The 20,810-nt window shown below is 37.7% G+C and overlaps 1 protein-coding gene across 1 annotated transcript in view; it reads right to left on the reverse strand.

Moving 5' to 3' along the window:
* Positions 1–14,020: 14,020 nt before the first annotated feature.
* The window catches only part of LOC309964910 (NXPE family member 2-like), a gene marked incomplete at both ends in the record, with an annotated part of 66,843 nt that continues 60,053 nt past the window's right edge, over positions 14,021–20,810 (reverse strand). The window contains 6 exon segments of the mRNA XM_082844094.1: positions 14,021–14,263; positions 14,267–14,556; positions 14,930–14,936; positions 14,939–15,142; positions 16,813–16,862; positions 16,865–16,881. Coding sequence (XP_082700220.1) covers positions 14,021–14,263; positions 14,267–14,556; positions 14,930–14,936; positions 14,939–15,142; positions 16,813–16,862; positions 16,865–16,881 — 811 coding nt within the window.

A 20,810-nucleotide genomic window follows, 5' to 3' on the forward strand; every position in this document is an offset into this window, starting at 1 on the left:
GTAGGATTAACTATAGGCATGATATTGTACAGAAGTTCTCTGGAATTTATTCATCTGGTGCAACTGAAACTTTATACCCACTGAACAACTTCACGTTGCTCCACCCCCCACCCCTGGCAACCACCATTCTACTTCTTAAATCTCTTTTAGGCTATAACAGTTATCTCACAACTTCCTTTGCTTTTTTGACATTGACTTGTTGAAAAATGAGGAGTTGTTCTGCAGAATAACCCATCTTCTGAATTTTCTTATTGCTTCCCCAAGGTGTTAGTTAATTTGCTTCATTACACTTCTAGGTTTCCTATAAACTAGAAATAGATCTGAAGGCTCAATTAGATTCTGGTTCAACATTTTGGACAAAAACGCTTCATGTTGCATGAAGTGTTCAGAAGGCATGTAGTTGCCTACTGTCTCGCTTATAGTGATGCTGAGTGGGTTTGGGTGGTGGCAGGCTGACTTCCCCATTGTGTAGATGCACTTTCCTCTTACAGCCAGTAAGTAATTTGTGGGGCAATGTTTGGGCACTTTGTGAATATCTGTAATTACTTTAGCATCTATTAATAATTATTATCTAAATAGACAAATTCATTAGGAGCTTAAAAGCTGGTGATTTTCTAATTCTTTCCACATTTATTCCATGGAACAATTCTGTTAAGTAGAACTTTCCTTCATCAGTTCAAGCTCTTTGATTTCCCTGAATATAATTCACACAGGAAAAGCAAGATGAATGCGAATTCTTTAACTTTAATTATCAACATTTAGAGTAAGGTGTTTCTGTGCTTCCTACCTCCAGTGATGATAAATGAGATTTCTTCTCTCTCTCACTCCCTCTCCCTCTCTCCCATAAACTCAGAGACTTTTATATATTCAATGTGCTTCAAACAATTGCAGTCATTCTTTTCGGAGTTCACATTGCCCCATATTTGACCAGTGAGAGCTCCTTGAATTCCTTTTCGGACCCCTAAATGGAAGGGGACCTCAGTTTTTATTGTACAATTTCTGTTTATAAAAAGAGTTAAGTATTACATGTGAAAGTTTATTCATGGCTGCTAGAAGCCTGCAAAAAAAAAACAGGAGAGAGGTGAACTCAGAATTACCTTCCAACGTAAAAAGAATAGTGTGTGATATTGAGTGTAGGGGACTAGGAAAAAAACTGTTAAGAAATGTCAGTTAGACATTGCAGGGATGGAAAAGTATTGGATATAAGTAAATCAAAAAGCAAACACAAATAACCTCAGGACCATTTTTAGAATGTAGATAAAATTTTTAAAAGTTGGTTTTAGGCTACATTTTGACATTTACATATCCCTGTCCACCAAAAGGGAGGAGAGAGAGAGTCAGAGAGACAGAGACGAAAAGAGAGAAACAGAGAAAGAGAGGGGAGAGGGAGGGAGGAAAGGGGTGAGGGAGAGGGAGAGAGAAAGAAAGAAACAGAGGCAGACTAGCTTGGTTCTTTCAAAAGTTTTTATGTGTGAGTAAAATTGCTACCAAATTCATCCATCACCTGTAACCTATCTGCAAGTCCCAACTCTGAGAGTTACCTTGCCCTTACTTTATTCCATGTCCGACTCTTGATTCATTTCTTAGTTTTGAAATGGCCTTTGATTTCTGTTATACTTTTTTCCACTAGTGACATCAATAAGGATTATTTCTTCTATTTTTATGGATGAAAATTTGAAGAATTATGCCACATTTCCCAGAATATTGTCTACTGTTTTGCTAATGGAGCAAGGCAATTGTCCTAAGCCAAAGTGGTTCAAGACATTGGGTATTTTATGGTGCCAGTTGTTACACAAGGTACAGCCCAACTCAAAAGCAAGAAAGCCACAAATTTAAGCCAAAATCTAAATCCAGTTACTTAATTATAAACCAAAGATTAATTGCAGGATTTAACAGCAAGTTGCCCACAATAAAGTTAGCATTAGTAAAATATTTGGACTACGGGTCAGGAATGAGACTATGTCCAGATGTGGGGTGAAGGCTGGCCATCCTGGGAGAAGATTCATTTCTCACATTAGTTACTGGGAGAAATAAAGGCTAAAAGTCGAATGCTACCCCATACTACCGCTTCCACAAAGCATCAAAATGACCATATCATAATATTTACAGAAGAACATTCTGTTTCTTAACCATTATCTCTCCTATATCTTACCCAAGGTATAAAGTCTAAGAATTAAGAATAGTGACATAGATGAGATAAGAGCGGACATGTCTGTGAGGCAGAGAACATTTCAGAGGCAAGAGTGGGCATCAGGATTTAACATCTTTTGCTGCTATAATTCAGACGTTTTGATTTCATCACAGCCTTTGCTTCTTAAATCGAATGAGCATAAGAGACCAAAAGAATAGAAATATTTGGCTACGATGAGTCTGTTCTATTAAAATTAGGCATCTTGACATATTAGAGTGGTACTATTGTATTGCGGCCTCCTTTCCTTGAAATGATGAACCGACCAATAGATTAAAAGAAGAGCATGAGGCATAGGGGGTATCAATGAGTGTTAGTTGTTAACATTGACTTTGATGAGAAAGATAATAATAGCTTACATTGTTGAGCACTTATATTGTTCCAGACTTATTTTAGTAAATACTTCAAATCAATTCTTGAAAGTAGGTACTATTATCTGTTTTATAGATATGAAACTGAAGTCCAGAGAGGTTAAGTAAGTTGTCCAAAGATACAGAGCTTGTAAGGGACAAAGCTGTATTCAAATTCAGACTGTTCACAGCCCAGTCTCTTAATCAGTATTTGATCAGGATTGCATTCATGTATTGGCAGATACAATCAGCATTCATTCACTCATCCAGCAATTATATATTGAATGGCTCCTATTTCCATGCAATTGTGCCAGCCATGGTAGATACAGAGCAAAATAAGACTGGAACTCAGCCCTTAAAGTAGAAGCCAGTGACTATTTTCTCTTTTAAAGGACATCCTCAGGACAACCCACCCAAAGTTTTGTGCTTGTCCCGCTCATAAGGCCCCAGCCAACTCTCTCAGACCTCAGACTTTTCCTGGGGCCCAAACACCTCCACAACAGACCCAGAAGGAGGATCTACTGGACTCCCATCCAGTCCTGGCCTAAGCAGAGTGAGCTGTAGAGAAGATGGAGGAGGGAAGAGGAAACCTCCACCCTACTATGGGGCCAGTGGAGGAAAAGTGGGGAAGGTGTGTCCCAAATGCTGTGTGGTATGTTTGCTTGTACCTATTCTCACTCTTCCCAAATCCTTCTCTCTGAGATAATAATGTAGCATTATTTCAAATTTGCACATGAAAAAACAAGCTCGTTGACGTTAAGTGAATTTTTGAAGGTCATCCAACAAGTTAAGTAGTGATGACTTGATTTGAATTTAAGAATATTTAACCAGGGAATGATTCTCTTTCCAGTATTCCAGATGCCTCACACCTCTCAGGACTGGGCAGTGGTTGCTGGAGTCAGCTCCTACCATCTAGTGAGATCTGATGTGTGCCTTTCTTCCCAATTCTGTGCTCAGTAACATCATGCTGGTAGCTTGAAACCAGCCGTGGAGGGGAGTATTTACAACACAGAAACCGGCAGATGCTACAAATCAGGGCTTTTTTGTTCTGATTGCTGGTTGTTGAACATTTACTTGCACACCAGAGGGATTTGGTAAATGGAGGACAGGTATGTGAACTAGGTCAGAAATGACTCTCCGTTGGTCTTCATGGTAGATCCAGGGAGAGTCCAATTAAGAGGAGGGCCAGCCAGGAAGTTACCAGGTACACCAGTCTCAAAGGACTCTAAGCCAAAGGTCAGCAAATTTTTCGGTAAAGGGCCAGATGGTAACTATCTTAGGTTTTGTGGGTCATATATTCTTCTCTGTTTTATTTTTACAAACCTAAAAAGGCAAACACCATACTTAGCCCCTGTCCCCCAGGCTGTATAAATACAGGCTGCAGGCTGGGTTTGGCTGGCAGCCATCAATTTGCTGATTCCTAAACTAGCAGCAGATATGCAAAAAGGCAGAACCTATTTATTTATTTCCATTCTCCTTATTGAAAGTGCTCTTTGCAGGTGGAAGGAATACTTTCACCAACTGCTTAAAGTATGGAACACCACCTACCTCCTCCCTAAGTGTATAACCTAGTGGCAATGATCTGATACCAAACAGCCTTCTGAGTAGGGCAGATCTTTTCAATCACAGAACTCTCATTTGGCTTAGTGAGATTTGCAGCTTGGGGGTCAGAGCTGAATTGCTTAAGACTATAGAAGCAGCACTGACCATTCCCTCCTTGGCCACCAGGAAGCCCTCAGCTTGCATCTCAATATATGCTGGCCAAATCCTTGAAAAGTGCCACTTACTTATTTCTCTGCCCAGGTTGTACTTTGCAGGAAGGACATATTGTGTAATATATCCGAGACCCAGATAATGAAGACAGAGATGAATAGAAGAGACAAGAAACATATACCCACCTATATTTCAGAGCATTTTTATTTCATCCCTCATCAATCCTCCCCTATTCCTAGGGTAACTTTTATGTAGGAAGTGGAGTGACCTTCCTTGAGCACCAGAATTCCTTTTTTCATGAAGCGCAGTAGAAGAGGAGGCATAGACAACTAGTTTTATTGGATCCAGAGCAGGTGAGGGTGGAGACAAACTGCCTGGTGATCAGGCCCCACTAAAGCTGCTTTTCCTTGTCCTACCTGCTGATAAAACTTCCACAAGGATTATGAGTTACCTCTTTGGGGGGCTGCTTCCCACAGTATCCTGTGGTGAGGACTCAGCCATGTGATAGGTTTAGATGAGAACCGAGGAGGGATACAGACAGGGCAAATGGACAAGTTAAGTTGCTTGACCTCAGGGAATAGAGTGGAGAGAGAATACTTTAGGGTGTGATTCCTAAATTAATCCCATTGCCAGATGCCAAGATGGGTATGTTACAGTGACTATTTAAACATAGAGACTTCTGAGCATCACCCAGGAAAAGCCTTATTTGGTTAGTCAGAATTAAGTCTGTCAATCAATGTCTTTTATAAGCTTCACAGATAGTTGTGGTACCCAAGCTCTTGGAGGAGGTGACTTTGAAAATACCCTTGTAGGAGAAAGCACTAATTGTCAGAGTGTGGCTTGTGGTAGTTTAGCAAGAGGTCAGGAGGTGTTTGAGTAGTTCTCAAAGAAAAACACTTAGATATTTTCTTTACTTATATTTCATAGATTTGAAATGAAATGCATTTTATCCTACCCCTCCTTAGGCTAGTTTGAGGTTGATTTCTATCACCCGTTTAAAAAAAAGTCTTGTCTAATAGAGAGGACTAAAGCCATGATAGACTTGATATAATTATCAGGCAAAATTATGATTTTCCCCAAATTTCTCCATATTATTAATAAAAATCTCTTACTCAAAGTTGGTGCATGAGTCATAAGGTCTGTTTGGTCACTTAATTTTGACTAATATTCAGTTAGCATGGCACAGTTTGGGATTCGTAAACATATTTTTATATCATTTCAGAGTATTTTTGTTTCTGTTAAATTTATATTTTATTGGTTTCTATTATATAATTTTAGATTCTCACTACACAAATAAATAACTCAAAGGTTTAAGAGTGGATTACTGAAATTAAATGTAGTGGAAAAATTAGTGACAAATACTTCAACTCAAAATAATTTGAGACATAAAGTGAAGAGCTTCTTTCCAAATATCTGTGAATGTGGTGATTTTATGCAATTAAGTAAAAAAGAAAGTACAAAAAAATACAACCACAAATCTCTGATAATTAAATTTTACAGAATCAGTAATCTATTTGCTCCTTGGGTATTATTTTTTATTTGTATTATTTTTTATGAGACTTCATCAAATACATCTGCAGTGGACAGGAATAAAGACGCAGATGTAGAGACTGGACTTGAGGACACGGGGAAGGGGAAAGGGGAAGCTGGGAGGAAGTGAGAGAGTGGCATGGACATATATACACTACCAAACGTAAAATAGATAGCTAGTGGGAAGCAGCCGCATAGCACAGGGAGATCAACTCGGTGCTTTGTGACCACCTAGAGGGGTGGGATAGGGAGGGTGGGAGGGAGATGCAAGAGGGAGGAGATATGGGGATATATGTTTATGTATAGCTGGTTCACTTTATTATACAACAGAAACTAACACACCATTGTAAAGCAATTATATTCCAATAAAGATGTTAAAAAAATACATCTGTAGTAAAAGAAAAATATGTTGTGTTTATATTCTTTCCTTCACTTCTAGCAATAGAATCTGGCCGTAAGTGTGGGCATATGGTCTAGGCTTGATAATCAAAATCATTTGTACCCTGGGCCACTGTCATTGGGTCCAACACGGACATGTGACCTAAACAGGACAACCAGAGTCTTCTCTATGTTTTTTATCTATATATAGACACTAGAAGAGGGTTCTATTCCTCTGGGATCCCAAGTCACAAGGATCATGCAACTTTTCAGCTATCACATGTAAACATCCTGCCTGAAAATGAAACCGCCAGAGAAACACAGAGCCAAGAGGTGGTAAGGGAGAGACAGAGTCCTAACAATGCTCTTTAAGCATCTGGAGGCAACATTCCTCAATTTTTCTGCCTTTTCTGTACTTTTTAGTTATGAGTCAATATGTTCCTTCCCACCTTCCTTAGGCTACTTTGAGGTGGATTTCTATCACCCATAAAAAAAAAAAAAGCTCCTGTCTAACACAGAGGACTAAAGCCATTAAAGATTTTATATGATCGTCAGAGAAAGCACAGTCACCTCTCTGCTAAAGCAATCAGCTTTTTTCCAGAGTAGGAACAAAATATTGTCTTCCAGTACAAACTTGATGCATTTTATCAATGAAGTCAAAGGAAAGATTAGAATTACTAAGGTATCATTCAGCATTGAACTCCTGATAATGAAAAAAGGTACATGTCAAACCACTGATGAGAAGTTTATAAAGCCAACCACAAGTTAATGACAAATATGGTTAGTGCTAAAGCAGATGGAACTGTTGGCAAAATTCCTTTGTCAAATGATACTGTTGTGCAAACACAATATCAATAGCATATAATGTGAATTGAAAGGTGTATACTGGAACACATTTTGCTTTACAGTAAGTTGAAGTGATTGATATGTAGGGTATGATAAGCTCTTGGCATCTGTGCAGCATTTCTAAGAGGCTGAAGCACTTGATGATTTTTTGCTTCTTGTTGTCATTGAAAACGTTCTGTAGAGGAAGAATTTTCATATAAGTTATTTTGTGAGCTGTGGTGTAGAATGGAAAAGGGCATTGGGATTACTCCTACTAAGACAGCAGCTATGTGTGCAGCAAGACTTTACCTGAAGCCAATTCACATGCTGCTTTACTAACAGAACAGTTTTCTTTTTTAACAATATGCCTCCTAATGTTGACTTATTATGAAAGAAAATTAAGAATTCAAGTCACCAACAGCTACTGAGTAACTGAGACTATTTCATTTTAACATGTTAAGCAAAGAAATGAACTGCTCTGGATCTCAACATTGATGTTTATTTGCTATGAAAGGGAAAGAACATACGTCACATAAAAAACACATAACATTAAATTTACCACCTTAACCATTTTTAAATGTTCAGTTCAGTAGCATTAAGTATATTCACATTGTTGTATAACAGGTCTCTAGAACTTCTGTCTTGCAACACCAGAACTCAAAACCCACTAAATACTGGTTCCGTCTCCTCCCACCTTGGTAACCACATTTGTACTTTCTGTTTCTATGATTTTGATTACTTTAGATACTTCATATGCGTGGAATCATACACTATGTGTCCTTTTGTGACTGGCTTATTTTACTTAGCATAATTTCCTTGAGGTTCATCCATGTTGTAGCATGTGACAGGATTTCTTTTTTTTCTTAAGACTTCCATTATGTTCCATTGCATGTATATATCACATTATTCATTTATTTGTTGGTGCGCATTTGGATTGTTTCCACATCTTGGCTATTGTGAATAGTGCTGCGATGAACATGAGAGTGCACATATCTCTTTCAGATTCTGATTTCAGTCCTTCTGGTTATACCCAGAAACAGGATCAGTGGGTCATATGGTAAATCTATTTTTAATTTTTTGAGTAACCTCCATACTGTTTTCCACAAAAACTGCACCATTTTACATTCCCACTAACAGTGCACAAGAGTTCCAACTTCTCTCTGCATCCTCACCAACACTTGTTTTGATAGTGGCTTTTCTGATAGTGTGAAGTGATGTCTCATTTTGGTTTTGATTTGCATTTCCCTAATGATCACTGATGTTGAGCATCTTTTCATATGCTTATTGGACATTTGTATATCTTCTTTGGAGAAATATCTATTCGATTCCTTTGCCCATTTTTTTTCTCTGATGCATGTCACTAACCTGGTGACTGACTATGCCATGAGGGCCACAGTCAGTGAATAAGGTCAGCAGCTACTCTTTGAGGACTCTAGCACACTAAGACAATGGCTGATACCCAAGCATGACTCTAGCCTCGATCCTTTGCCCGCTTTATAATCAGGGTTTTTTTTTCTTTTTGAGTTATAACTATTCCTTATATATTGTGGATATTAACCTTTGTCAGATGTGTGATTTACAATTATTTTCTCCCATTCTTTAGACTATCTTTTCATGCACTGTTTCCTTTGGCATGCATAAGTTTTTAAGTTCGTGGTATAGTCCCATTTGTCTGTTTATTTTGTTATTTGTGCTTTTGGTGTCATATCAAAGAAATCATTGCCAAATCTAAAGTCCTAAAGATTTCCCCTATGTTTTCTTCTAGAAGTTTAATAGTTTAGGTCTTTAATCAATTTTGAGTTAATTTTTGTATGCAGTGTAAGGTAAGGGTACAACTTCATTGTGTTGTATGTGGACATCCAGTTTCCACAACACCCTTGGTGTTCTTTCCCTACTGTTTAGGCTTGGCACCCTTGGTAAAATTCATTTGGCCATATATGCAAGGGATTATTTCTATACTCTCTATCCTGTTCCATTGGCTTATATATCTATCTTTATGCCAGTACCACACCACCTTAATTATTACTGCTTTGTAGTATCATTTTGAAATCAGGAAGTCTGAGTCTTCCAACTTTTTTTTTGCAAGATTGTTTTGGCTATTCAGGGTCCCTTGAGATTCCATATGAATTTTAGAAATTTTTTTCTATCTCCACAAAAAAATACCATTGGAATTTTGATAAGTATTGCATTGAGTCTGTAGATTGCATTGGGAAGTATGAACATTTTGATATTAAGTCTTCCAGTCCACAAGTATGCGATGCCTTTCCATTTATCTGTAACCTCTTTGAATTTTTTTTAACAATGTTTTGTAATTTTTAGTGTACAAGTCTTTCACCTCCTTGATTAAGTTTCCAAAATATTTAAATAAATATTCCAAATAAATATTCCAAAATATTTAATTCCTTTTTGAGTCTATAGTAAATGGACTCTTCTTTTTTGGAGGGGTTCGCGGGCCTCTCACTGTTGTGGCCTCTCCCGTTGTGGAACACAGCCTCCAGACGTGCAGGCTCTGTGACCGTGGCTCACGAGCCTAGCTGCTCCGCAGCATGCAGGATCTTCCCAGACCGGAGCACAAACCTGCATCCCCAGCATCAGCAGGCGGACCCTCAATCACTGCGCACCAGGGAAGCCTGCAACTGATTTTTGAGTGGTGATTTTTGTATACTACAACTTTGCTGAATTTGTTTATTAGTTCTAACAGGTATTTTTGTAGAATCTTTAGGATTTTCTATATATAAGATCATGTCATCTGGAAATAGAGATAATTTTGTTTCTTCTTTCCCAATTTTTATGCCTTTTATTTCTTTTTCTTATCTAATTGCTCTGGCTAGAATGTCCTGTACTATGTTGAATCTTTGCCTTTTTCCTGATTCTAGAGGAAAAGCTTTCAGTCTTTCCATGTTGAATATGATGTTAGCTGTGGGCTTTTCAAATATGGCTTTTATTATGTTGAAGTAGTTTCCTTCTATTCCTAGTTTGTTTAATGTTTTTATCATGAAATGGTGTTGAATTATGTCAAATATTTTTTCTGCACTGATTGAGACAATCAAGTTTTTATCAATGTGGTACATTACACTGATCGATTTTTGTATGTTGAACTATCCTTGTTTCCAGATATAAATGATGTACGATCATAATGTATGATTCTTTTAATATGCTGTTGAATTCGGTTTGCTACTATTGTGTTTAGGATTTTCGTATTACTGTTCATCAGGGATATTGATCTGTAGTGGCTTCTGTTGTTGTTGTTGTTGTTGTTGTGTCTTTGTCTGGTTTTGGTATCTGGTAATGTTGGCTTCATTGAACACTCAGAGGGAATGTTCCCTCCTCTTTTATTCTTTGCAACAATTTGAGAAGGATTCGTATTATTTCTTCTTTAAATCTTTGGTAGAATTCTCCAGTTAAGCCATCTTGTCCTGGGCTTCTCTTTGTTGAGAAGTTTTTGATTACTGCTTTAAAGAACTGTTTGTATTCAGCGTAGTTACAGGTCTGTTCAGATTTATTATTTCTTCATGATTCAGTCTTGGTAGGTTGTATGTTTCTAGGGATTTATTTATTTCTTCTAGGTTGTCCAACTTGTTTGTTGATGATTGTTCATAGCAGTCTCATAATCTTTTTTATTTCTGTAACATCAGTCATAGTGTCCTCTCTTTCCTTTCTAACTTCATTTGATTCTTCCTTTTTTCTTAGTTAGTCTAGCTAAGCACTTGTCAAATTTTTGATATTTTCAAAAAAAAATCAACTCTTGCTTTTGTTGATTTTTTCTCTATTGTTTTCTTCTTTCATTTATCTCTGCTCTAGCCTTTATGATTTTCTTTCTTCTACTCATTTTGGGTTTAGTTTGTTGATTTGAGAACTTTCTTCTTTTTTTTAGTGTAAGTATTTACCACAATAAACTTCTCTTATAGCACTGCTTTCACTGTATCACATAAGTTTTGACATATAGTGGTTTTTATTTCACTTGCCTCCAAATATTTTCTAAATCCCCTTGTGATTTCTTCTTTGATCCAGTAATTGTTTAAGAGTCCATTGTTTAAACTACAATGACATACCATCTCACACCGGTCAGAATGGCCATCATCAAAAAATCTACAAACAATAAATGCTTGAGAGGGTGTGGAGAAAAGGGAACCCTCTTGCACTCTTGGTAGGAATGTAAATTGATATACCGACTATGGAGAACAGTATGGAAGTTCCTTAAAAACCTAAAAATAGAACTACCATATGACCCAGCCAGCCCACTACTGGGCATATAACCTGAGAAAACCATAATTCAAAAAGAGTCGTATACCACAATGTTCACTGCAGCTCTATTTGCAATAGCCAGGACATGGAAACAACCTAAGTGTCCATCAACAGATGAATGGATAAAGAAGATGTGGCACATATATACAATGGAATATTACTCAGCCATAAGAAGGAATGAAACTGAGTTATATGTAGTGAGGTGGATGGACCTAGAGACTGTCATACAGAGTGAAGTAAGTCAGAAAGAGAAAAACAAATACCATATGCTAACATATATATATATATATATATATATATATATATATATATATATATATATATGGAATCTAAAAAGTGAAAGAAAGAAAGAAAATGGTCAGAAGAACCTAGGGGCAAGACAGGAATAAAGATGCAGACCTACAAGAGAATGGACTTGAGGATATGGGGAGGGGAAAGGGTAAGCTGGGACAAAGTGAGGGAGTGGCATGGACATATATACACTATCAAACGTAAAATAGATAGCTAGTGGGAAGCAGCTGCATAGCACGGGGAGATCAGCTCAGTGCTTTGTGACCACCTAGAGTGGTGGGATAGGGAGAGTGGGAGGGAAGAGATATGGGAGGGAAGAGATATGGGGACATATGTATATGTATAACTGATTCACTTTGTTATAAAGCAGAAACTTACACACCATTGTAAAGCAATTATACTCTAATAAAGATGTTAAAAAAAAAGAGTCCACTGTTTAATTTCCATGTATTTGTGAATTTTCCTGTTTTCCTTTTGTTATGGATTTCTAGTTTCATTCCTTATACATACATGGGCTTTTGAAACAGACTTGATAATACCAGTAAAGAATATCTTTACATTTCAAATGGCTTGCTCAAGTCTTGTAAATACACAAGCAACATAGTCAATATCTGTAATAATCTGAAGCCAAAGAATTATGAACTATATAGGTACCAGGATTTCTTTAAAAGACTGAACCAGAAGAAAATGGCTTAAAAGTCAAGAGTTTAACACTTAGCAACATTTAATAATTTTTTTACTCACCGTAAAAAACTACAATATATCATTGGCCTTATTATTAAAAACACATTCAAATACTACAACAAAACGTTAAAAAATAATCTCCAGAAACAAATGTAAGTAAATATTGTGCTGTCAGTACAGTGCCACTAGCCACATGTGGCTACTGAACATGAAATGTAATTAGTGCAACCAAGGAAATGATTTTTAATTTAATTTAATTTTAATTTAAACAGCCACATGTGACTAATGGCTATAATATTGTACAGTTCAGCTTTAGAACAAGTGAAGTAATAGACCCTCATTTTTCGATGCTGATTTATCACATTTAAATTAGAGCATTCAATTTTTTGAGGAGAGAGATGGGGTAGAAACATGCTGTGGAATGACACAGACACACTTCATTGCAATCAGAGAAGAGTAATGGTAACAAAACTGGAAATTCTATCAACTCAGAACTAGGTTAAATGAACTTAAGGTAACTTCAGTGGGACAATGATAAGTCATATAAGCATTTAAGAGTGCAATGATTGGAAGAACGATTAGGTTTATTTTGAAAGTTTCCTATGTGAAGAATTAGAACCAAAAGAAAAGATTTCTAATGTGTGTTTCCTTATTTAGAGGAGCCGCATCCTAAGCTGTATGGATTGACCTTTATACTGATGTTACAGTACTATAATTTCACTTCCTCTCCCTAAGAAACACAGTCCAAACAAAGAAATCACCCTGGAGTAACAATATTTCCACTCATGTGACCTCAAGTATATTAATAGAAATGGAGGATACTTTTATTCTGAGAGGACAGTTTAGAGACAAAGCTTATAAAGTCATTTGAGGTCCTCTGGAGAGGATCTCATCTCATACTTTTAAGATCAGCAAGAACCAGGGTTGTAGGGTCTGTACATTGACATAATACTAGTTGGTTTGTCTCAATGAGTTTGTGGGTTTGGACTGTGATCTCTGATTCTTACTGAAATCTAGAGAAAAACTGTTTACCAAATTTCAAATAATTATCTTAAGCACAAAGACTGTTATTATGATTTCACTAAGTTTTCTCCTACATTTCACATTTTCTGTAAACTTGAATCATTTAGACTGCTACTTTCCAGGCCTTACATTTCTTAAAATCAAACTATGAATGATGATGTTTCGCTGTTCTGTCATCATACTCTGTACTGGAAACAATCTTTCAAATTTGGTTTCCTCTTCATAGTAGCATTATTTACAATATCCAAAAGATGGAAACAACCCAAGTGTCCATCAACAGATGAATGGATAAACAAAATGTGATATACACATAATGCAATGGAATATTATTCAGCTTTAAAAAAGGAAGGGAATTCTGACATATGCTACAACATGGATGAACCTTAAAGACATTATACTAAGTGGAATAAGCCAGTACAAAGGACAAATACTATACAATTCCACTTATATGAGCTACCTAGAATGGTTTAATTCATAAAGACAGAAAGTAGAATGGTGGTTGCCTGGGGGGGAGGGGAATTATTGTTCAATGGATACGAAGTTTCTGTTTGGGATGATGAAAAATTCTGGGGATAGATCAAGATGGTGGTTGCACAATATTGTGAATGTCATTAATGTCACTGAATTGTACACTTAAAATGGTTTAAATGGTAATTTTTATGTTACGTATATTTTAACAATAATTATTTTTATTTTGTTTCCTCCTACCTTGGATTTCATTAAACCATCCTTGCAGTATAAGTGACGTCATCTATAGAGAATGGCTGGTACTGACTTTCTTTGTATTTTTCCTCTAGCAAATGTAGTTTAAGAACATGTTAATCTGATTTCCAATCACATAATCAGGTGGATGAACATTATCAGTGTTATATGCAATAGTCATGTCCCAGGTATCAATAATACCCACATTGAGATCCACAAAAACATCCCTCATGATAAGATTCTGAATATAACCATGAAAGTCACTAAACATCTCTGCATTTTGAGACACCCACCTGGTGTTTTCAGTTTTCAGGATCATCTTGGTCTCTGGGCTTCACAAGAATAGATGTTCAATGGCCTTTTGAACATTGATGACCCTACGGATAAAGATTTTGATGGGGAGGGGTCTGAAGTGCTGACCGAGAGTGATGACAATGGCTGTGTCATTGTCTCCTGCTACACGGTCAATTTCCCATGGGATATAATTTTCATCCTTCACTGAGAACAGATTTTTGGTAATAAATGGATGACCATGCTTTTTCCACTGAATCAAAATATGTCTTTCAGCATCCAGAAGCACATGTGTTTTAAAGATCCCAGCTCCATGACGATAAAAACATTTTAAGGCTGATGGGAAAAAAAATCAATAAATCTTTTAGCAAAAGGAAAATAATGATATAATTTTTAAATGCACGTATTTGTAAAATTCTAGCCAAGATCACTTCTAACTCTAAGAGCGCTGCTGCCTGTGGGAGGAAGGGAACTTTAACAGATGCATTCAAATCTTAACAAAATTTTGAACTTATTATCAGCATAGAGAAAGAGGAAGAAAATGTTAATATTTGTGAATGAAGAAAATAAAATTTAACTTTTTATTAAAAGCCCAAATCCAAATATTTGGCAAATTTTGAAAAATAATAAATGTCAGAAAAGGGAAGCAAAGAATTCTATAAAAATAACCTCTGAAGGCAACTATAGTTTCAAAGTAAAAATAAAATACATAATTTTAAACCACTTTTGGTAAGTAGTGAACCCACTGACGCAGTGTTGAATCTCCCATGAGGTAAATAAGTTTTCTCTTCAAGCAGTCATTTATATTTTTTGTTTCATTTAACTCGATCTGTTTGCAAAATGCTGCAATCCACCTTCTTTTCACAGTATAACCACTGGGAAAAGGAGTCTTCCTGCCAAGCTGACAGTTTGTTTCTATGTTCTCACTCTCTGGCAATAAAAACTCCCACAGTCAGCAACTTTTATTATCACAAATTATTTCAGAAACACTTTCCTCATTTTCTTCCTCTTTTTCCCCTTTTCCCTCCACCCTTCTCTGTCTCTGCCATCCTCTCTTCCCAAATATTTATTTAATAAGTTCATGTTAAGGGATGAGTTAAAATTTCTCACTTTTGAATAATCCCAATAATGAATGGTATTTCCTAGACTGGGGTTAAATTTTTTTCTTTGTGCATTTGCAATGTTTCCCAGGGCTTCATCTTGTCCCTAATGTCACTCAGTTGTGAGACAGCTAGCCAGAATCAGGGGGAAATGTGTGGTGGCAAAAGAGCAGGACTCGGTAGCCCAGTTGAATATCATACCCATGACACTGGCCAGGGGGGACTGGACATCTTCTCCTCCTCAAACTCCTTATCCATGGAGAAAGCTTGAACACCTTTACAAAATGACTATTACACGTTGTTTATTTTGTATGTATCAGAACCATGTTTTCTAGTTAATAGGAAAACTCCTTCAATGTTTCTTTCTTGTGCCCAGAACTGAACTTAATATTCTGCGTGGTCTGATTAGTGCAGAAAAAGAGAAACTTTATCTGCTTATTCTGAATATTCCACTTTGAAGTGGCCTAAGCTGAATTCACTGACTCATATCAAGCTTTCCATCCATGTGTGGTTCAGGCCATTTTTTATTTTGTCACTTAAAAAACACATCTTTTTGTCATCTACCTACATTGTTCAGATTTGGGGTATATGTTTAGGGACTTAAGTTTATCCATATTGAATTATATCAGGTTTATAAATGGCTCCTAAAATAAGTCTGGCACTGTCTTATAAGAAACTGCCTGACTTTACTAGAAATTACTGTCCAGGCAAGACAGAAACCACAGGGGTGTTAAGAGGACTCAAGTGGCTTCAAGGGTCAAAGAACTTTCTTTGGTGTAAATGTTGGGTATGGACAATGGTTGCCATGGCAGAGAAGGGATCTGTCTTTCCCATAGACTGTGAGCTTTAGGTCTGGGTTCCTCATCCATTTATATCTCCACAGGATTTAGCAAAGTTCTTTGCCTATAGTAGGTCCTCAATAAACATGTGCTAAATATATGAGAAAAGGGCAATGGATAAATGCATACCCCATTGACTGTTAAAACAGAAGTAATTTGCTTTTCTGAAGTTGACTTTACTTTCAGGATAGCAGAAACATCACTTTGATAAGTGAGATGGCTTTGTATTGACCACTGAAGTTTATGTGATAAAATTTAAAATATTCACAGGAATTGCTAGTTCATAGAACTTCAACTGAGATGGTTTGGCTGAAAGAGAGATTTTCTAGCTCTGTAGTTCATTTGAGACATTTTCACCAGTATCCAATTATTGGCTTTTCAGGAACAAATCCCAAATTGAAATACAAGTACAAATAACCTGTACATTTTGAGAGAAGGCAGCTGAAATGAAGGGTTACCTAGCCTTTTATATCTGACTCAAGATGAAAATTGGTTTAAATTGATATGAAAATATTTCCAAGAATAAAACCCCTTCTGCAAAACCCAAGATGATTAATATTATTTATTCCAGGAAATGAAAGATTGAAATGGTTAATATTCAAGAAATATCTCTTAAAGTAAGAATGTCCTTTAAATGGATAAATTATGAACACAATAGACTTGTTACATGGCAAGACCTCGATGGAGGTAAAGTCCTTCATATTTCAAGCCCCATGTTGGAACTTCAAGAAATGGGAAAGTAAAATAGCCTGATAGCTGTCCAGACGCTAAAGTAAGAATGAATCATGGGGGGCTTAGAGGGATCAAACCACTCTCAACTCTCTACAAATACTTTTTTCTTTATTTTGATACATTTTAGATATTTTGCAGGAAATAGACGGGCCAAGATTCTATAAAACTGTTCTCCTACTGATGACAAGAATGCAGAGATCCAGAGAGTCACTCACCTTCTTTGTGCAATTAATCAAATATATATCTCTTTGATTTTACCTTCCGAATGATTTTCTACCACAAGCCACCCTTTCCACATTTACCACTCGTAGTAATTCAGTCCTTCATGGACATTTTCCTAGGCAGGTACTTGTCTAACTCGACCGTGCATCAAAATCATCTAGAGTGCTTGTTACGACTCAGATTTCTGGGTTTCATCTTCAGAGCTTCTGATTCGATAGTTCTGGGTACTTGAAGAGATCTCTGTACTTCCATGGTCATAGCAGCATTATTCGCAATAGCCATGATATGGGAACAACCTAAGTGTCTATCAATAGATAAATGGGTAGAGAAAAATATGGTTTATATGTACCATAGCCTTAAGAAAGAAAGTCCTGCCATTTGCAACAATATGGATGACCTTGGAGGACATTTTGCTAAATGAAATAAGCCAGATATAGAAAAACAAATACTGCATGATCTCACTTTTATGTGGAATCTACAAAATCTGAACTCAGAGAGTAGAAACAGAGAGTAGAATGGTGGTTGCCAAGAGTTGAGGGTTGGGGAAGTGGGGAGATGTTGGTTAAAGGGTACAAACTTTCAGTTAGAAGATGACCAAGTTCTGGGGATCTAACATACAGCATGGTGGGGATAGTTAATAATAATGTATTGTATACTTGAAATCTGCTAAGAAAGTAGGTATTAAGAGTTCTCATCACACACACAAAAACGCAAATTATGTGAGGTGACGGATATGTTAATCAGCTTGATTTTAGTAATTGTTCTACAACGTATATGTGTATCAAAACAGCATGCTGTACACCCTCAATATATACAATTTTTATTTATCAATCATACCTCAATAAAGCTAGAAAAAATTAGTTCTGGGGCAGGGTCCACAAATTTGGGTTTCCAACAAACTCTCAAGTGATGCTGAGGTTGCTGATACAAGGACATTACTTTGAGAACTATGTCCTAGATTGTTATAATATTGTCTTTCTGCCCCTTTGGGTTATCCCACCTAAATACCTCTTCTGTGCTGCCTGTTTTATTCCCCTACACCAAATCTTTCCATGACTTTCCATCATCAACCTGCAGGATAAGGACCAAGGTCCTCAACTGGCATAACACTTCCCACGAGTATCTACTTCTCCAGTCTCTCCTCCCTGCACTCTCCTTCACAAATCCCCCCAGGAGTCTATTTTCTGTTCTCTGTTATCTCCTTGAGAGCTCACTGTGCCAGGGCCTTGAAATATTATAGTGAATAAGTAGGTCAAATTTTATTCACTATAATATTTCAAGGCCCTGGCACAGTGAGTTTCACCTCAAGGTATAGGTCTTACCAATTAAGATGGTCACTTTACTGATCAATCAAATTCATTTCATCAGAATGAAATCCATCTGGGGGAAAGAAGGACTTCCAGGCCCAGAGCCACAGAGATCTCCAGGAGGGACAAAGGACACATTTTCAAAAATTGAGAGGGATTGCTGGAGTCACAGGAAAGGATTTTTTTAGGTCAAGTGAAAAATATTTTCTTTATCAAGGGCATCTGAGGGCTGGAGAGCAGAGAGGCTGGGGTATCTGGACAGTGATGGCTGCATAGAGCGATGGAGTCACGAGAGACTGTGCTATAGCCTACTGACTTTAGAATAGGGGATAGAGATATTCCAGTTCTGACTCTGCCACTTACTAGACGCTACCTACTCTGGCCAACCATAGTCGCTCCAGAGTATCTTACTGAGGTGCCTATCAGACCTCTATTTGGCACAAATTAAAATTTGTCTCAGTGGAAAACTTCAACTTTAAAACTTGAAACATTGATTCTTCTACATCCGTTCCAGGTAAGGTTGAAGTTGACAAAAGAGACCAATAGCCAGCTACCTCGTAAATTTCGTTACCAAAGCCAAACTTTGATGGGACCTTAAAATTAGGATTAAAAATATGTACTCATGGGGCTTCCCTGGTGGCACAGTGGTTGAGAGTCCGCCTGCCGTTGCAGGGGACACAGGTTCGTGCCCCGGTCCGGGAAGATCACACATGCTGCGGAGCGGCTGGGCCCGTGAGCCTGCGCATCTGGAGCCTGTGCTCTGCAACAGGAGAGGCCACAACAGTGAGAGGCCCGCGTACCGCAAAAACACACAAAAAAAAACCTAAAAAAAAAAATATGTACTCATGGTATAAAGGCATTCATTTCAATGTGTCTTGTCTTAGTATTGAGTGTGCTTGTGTATCACATTTCAGAAGGGGTCCATAGTATTAGAAACATAACAGAAACAGAAAGAATTGTCAACAACTTATTGCCTGTGTGATGTGTTCTCATGTGATACCCCTTGTTTATTTTCCCATCATGATTTTCAATAAAACTCTTAAATTAAGAAGAAAAAAGACTTTTTTAACTTTGAAGAAGTGAGTATCTGAGGAGGTAACATCTGATTCTGCAGCTAGGGTTGGGAGAGAGAACCCTGGTAGGAAAATGTATTTACTTTGTGACAAATGAAAGAGAAACAGGCTTAGTCCCTGGACTTGTGGGAAAGAAGGATGCCACAGAACCTGGCGTGGGCCTAAGAAGGGGCACTAGAGCTCAGTGATAGTGAGAGTTCTTGGATCCAGAATCACCAATGAAGCCAACTGTTCCTTGTGTGGGCACTAAATCACCTTTGAGAAGATTGAGATATCTACTTCCATGCATTGGGGGTGGGGGGCGGGCAGGGGGGATGGAGGCGGGGGAGATTAGATGGTTTGAATAGAGCAGGGGATCCAGGAAGTAAATGTGTCTTTTGGGAAGTAAAATGGGGTCAGGCAGATTATTGTCATGAACATAGCTCACTTGAGAAGCATGATTAGACCCAAAATACAGATCTGCAGATCTGCCAGACCAGGGACTTGGCATTTCCTGAGAGCAGCCAGGAGAGTGTGCAAGGAGAGCTCCTCCAATCCAAGCTGCAAGGAGGACCATCTCAAGAGGGAGCAGATGTGGCCAACAAGGAATATGGAATCAGCACAGGTAGTCTCTGCCCATAGAGTTAAGACATGGTTCTCAGACCTTCAAGACAGGAAGGTCTCTGTCTTTGCAATTATTTAGGCCTTTATGTCTCCATGATTATGTCTCCTTTAGTTTTCAGTAAAATATTTATTTGAAAAAGTCCAGCCTCTTTTGGCTGAGCCATAGGATAAATGGATTTTTTCACACCTTGACCAAGAAAACAAAAAGAAGTAAAGGTGACCTAGGAGTGGAAAGGAAATCCTGTAGCCAGGTAAGGTCTCTTGTATCCTACCCCCTCCCCTTGTGTCATCATAATGTTTGAATTGGATTTGAACTTGAATTTCCAGGATATTGTGATATCCAACTTGCTCTTCTCGAAAACCAAGACCTTTCTACAGCAGCATTTACCAAACTATGGAACCACAATCCCTGAAAATGATCCATTAAATAGGTGGTCCAGGACTTCCATGGCAGTCCAGTGGTTAGGACTCTGTGCTCCCAGTGCAGGGAGCACAGGTTTGATCCCTGGTTGGGGAACTAAGATCCTGCATGCCGCGCAGTGCAGCCAATAAATACATAAATAAATAAGTGGTCCACAGTCAAGTAATTCTGGGAAATGTTTTGTGTTCCATCCCACTTGAAGGAATAGAGACTAAAGTTAAGGGATACTCTAAGGCTCTGCCTACTCGCCTGACCTCCTTTCTCCCTCTCTTATTGCATTCCAGCCTCCCTGG

This window comes from Leucopleurus acutus (genome assembly GCF_964270905.1).
Source record: "Leucopleurus acutus genome assembly, chromosome: 8".
NCBI classification, from domain to species: Eukaryota; Metazoa; Chordata; class Mammalia; order Artiodactyla; family Delphinidae; genus Leucopleurus; species Leucopleurus acutus.